Source organism: Manacus vitellinus, unplaced genomic scaffold, assembly GCF_001715985.3.
Source record: "Manacus vitellinus isolate BGI_N305 unplaced genomic scaffold, ASM171598v3 scaffold_160_pilon, whole genome shotgun sequence".
Taxonomy (NCBI): domain Eukaryota; kingdom Metazoa; phylum Chordata; class Aves; order Passeriformes; family Pipridae; genus Manacus; species Manacus vitellinus.
The window spans coordinates 103,257-104,824 of record NW_021939129.1 but is presented as its reverse complement, the minus strand read 5'-3'; the positions used below and the strand labels follow the sequence as shown (position 1 = coordinate 104,824).

Genomic DNA, 1,568 nt, shown 5'->3' with positions numbered 1-1,568 from the left:
CACGCATCTTCTTCACGGACTCCCCTTTCTGTGAGGAAGGAGAGAAAGGAAAAAGGCGTTAGCGTGGCTGTGGGGGAGGGGACGGGACGAGGAGAGAAGGGGAAGGCAGGATGAGAGCGGTGGTTCCTCACTTACCTTCCCAATGATGCTTCCCACCTCCTGGGATGGAAACAAAAGCACCATTAGTCAGCGTTTTAAAAACTCCAGGAGTCACAAAGCCTAAACTTGCTCCTTTTACAGCCTAGACTTGCTCCTTTTACAGCCTAGACTTGCTCCTTTTACAGTCTAAACTCGCTCCTTTCACAGCCCAAACAAGTTCCTGAGCACTTGGGATCTGTCCCCTCCAGACACCCAGGGAATGTGCACTGACACTCTGCTCCCACCTGAGCTCCCTCCAGGTTGTTCCCCCGCCCCCCATTATTATTTTCCTCCCTGGTTGTGCTTTTATGGCGCTGCTGCTGCGCCCCAGGAGCCGGCCGGGCACCAGGAGCACATTCCCAGCTCTGCAGCAGCTCCAGGAGATCCCCCCCACCGTCCAGCCCAGCCCGTGCCAGGTGAGGGTTGGAGACGGATGGGACACGAACCTTTCCGTGCATGAGTAGCCGGATGGTGAGTGTGACATTGAGACCCCCTTCGATGACTCCGGTGTCCATGGTGGGGTCGGCTCAGGCTGTGGCAGCGCTTGGGCCTTGGGCGAGCGGCGCTGGGGGCGAGAGGGGCCGGGTGAGGGGCTGGGGCTGAGAGGCTCTTCCAACCCCCCCCAGCCCATTCCAGCAGCATTCCAACCTCCCTGTGCTTCTTCTCCCCTCAAATCTCCCCCGGAAGTTTCGGGCCGTGCACCTCCCCAAAGAGCTGATCCATGGTGCTTTGGCTGCTCCTCCTGCCTGTTTCCAGGGCTGAACTGGCCTGATCCCACCAGGATCCAGCAGCTCCTGGGGCCACAAGGGTCTTGTTCAGCCCCTGCCTCTTACAGGGGCTTCCTGTGGGGACAAGGGACCCCGAGGAGGGACTGAGAACTTCAGGGTGACCCTCAGGTGGGACTGGGGACACAAACAGTTCCTGGACAACCAGGGGGCACTGGGGACCTAAGAGGGGCCCCTGAGTGGGTCGTACAGCTCCGGGGAACCTGCCTGTCCCTGCGAGCCCCACTCTTTCCCCAATCCCCGAGCCTTCCTGCAGCTGCCCAACAGCAGCAAGTGCCCCATTCCCGGAGGTTTAACCCTCTGAGAACCCAGGACTGGGGAGAAAATAAACCACATCCACTTCCCTGAGCCCTGCACCCGCGTGGGGCCTCCCGGAGCAGGTTCCGAGGCGATTCCCTCGGACCCAGATAAGGCCACATGAGCGCACGATCAGGTTTCAAACCACCTGAGTCGGCAGCGGTTGCAAAACAGCCCGACCGGCCCCAGCCAGGCGTTTAATGGGAATCCAGTAAATAAACTCCCATTTCAGCCCTCGCTTTTGCCCCATCAAAGTTTAACCACGGCCGGGGGTTCGCCCGCGGGCCGGGGCAGCGCTGCCTCGCTGGCAAACCAGAGGGTTTTGCCGCGGCCCGGAGTCGCGGCCTC

The 1,568-nt window shown here is 60.6% G+C and overlaps 2 protein-coding genes across 2 annotated transcripts in view; both read right to left on the bottom strand.

Moving 5' to 3' along the window:
* PCBP2 (poly(rC) binding protein 2) overlaps positions 1-715 on the bottom strand; it is a 13,651-nt gene extending 12,936 nt beyond the window's left edge. Inside the window, exons 1-3 of the mRNA XM_029958627.1 lie at positions 585-715; positions 136-159; positions 4-28 (exon numbers count right to left, since the gene is read on the bottom strand). Of these exons, the coding sequence (XP_029814487.1) occupies positions 4-28; positions 136-159; positions 585-653 (118 nt within the window). The 5' untranslated portion in view covers positions 654-715. The remainder of the gene's footprint in view (positions 1-3; positions 29-135; positions 160-584) is intronic.
* A 92-nt stretch (positions 716-807) lies between these two features.
* SP1 (Sp1 transcription factor) overlaps positions 808-1,568 on the bottom strand; it is a 40,139-nt gene continuing 39,378 nt past the window's right edge. The window contains exon 5 of the mRNA XM_029958626.1: positions 808-980. Coding sequence (XP_029814486.1) covers positions 808-980 — 173 coding nt within the window. The remainder of the gene's footprint in view (positions 981-1,568) is intronic.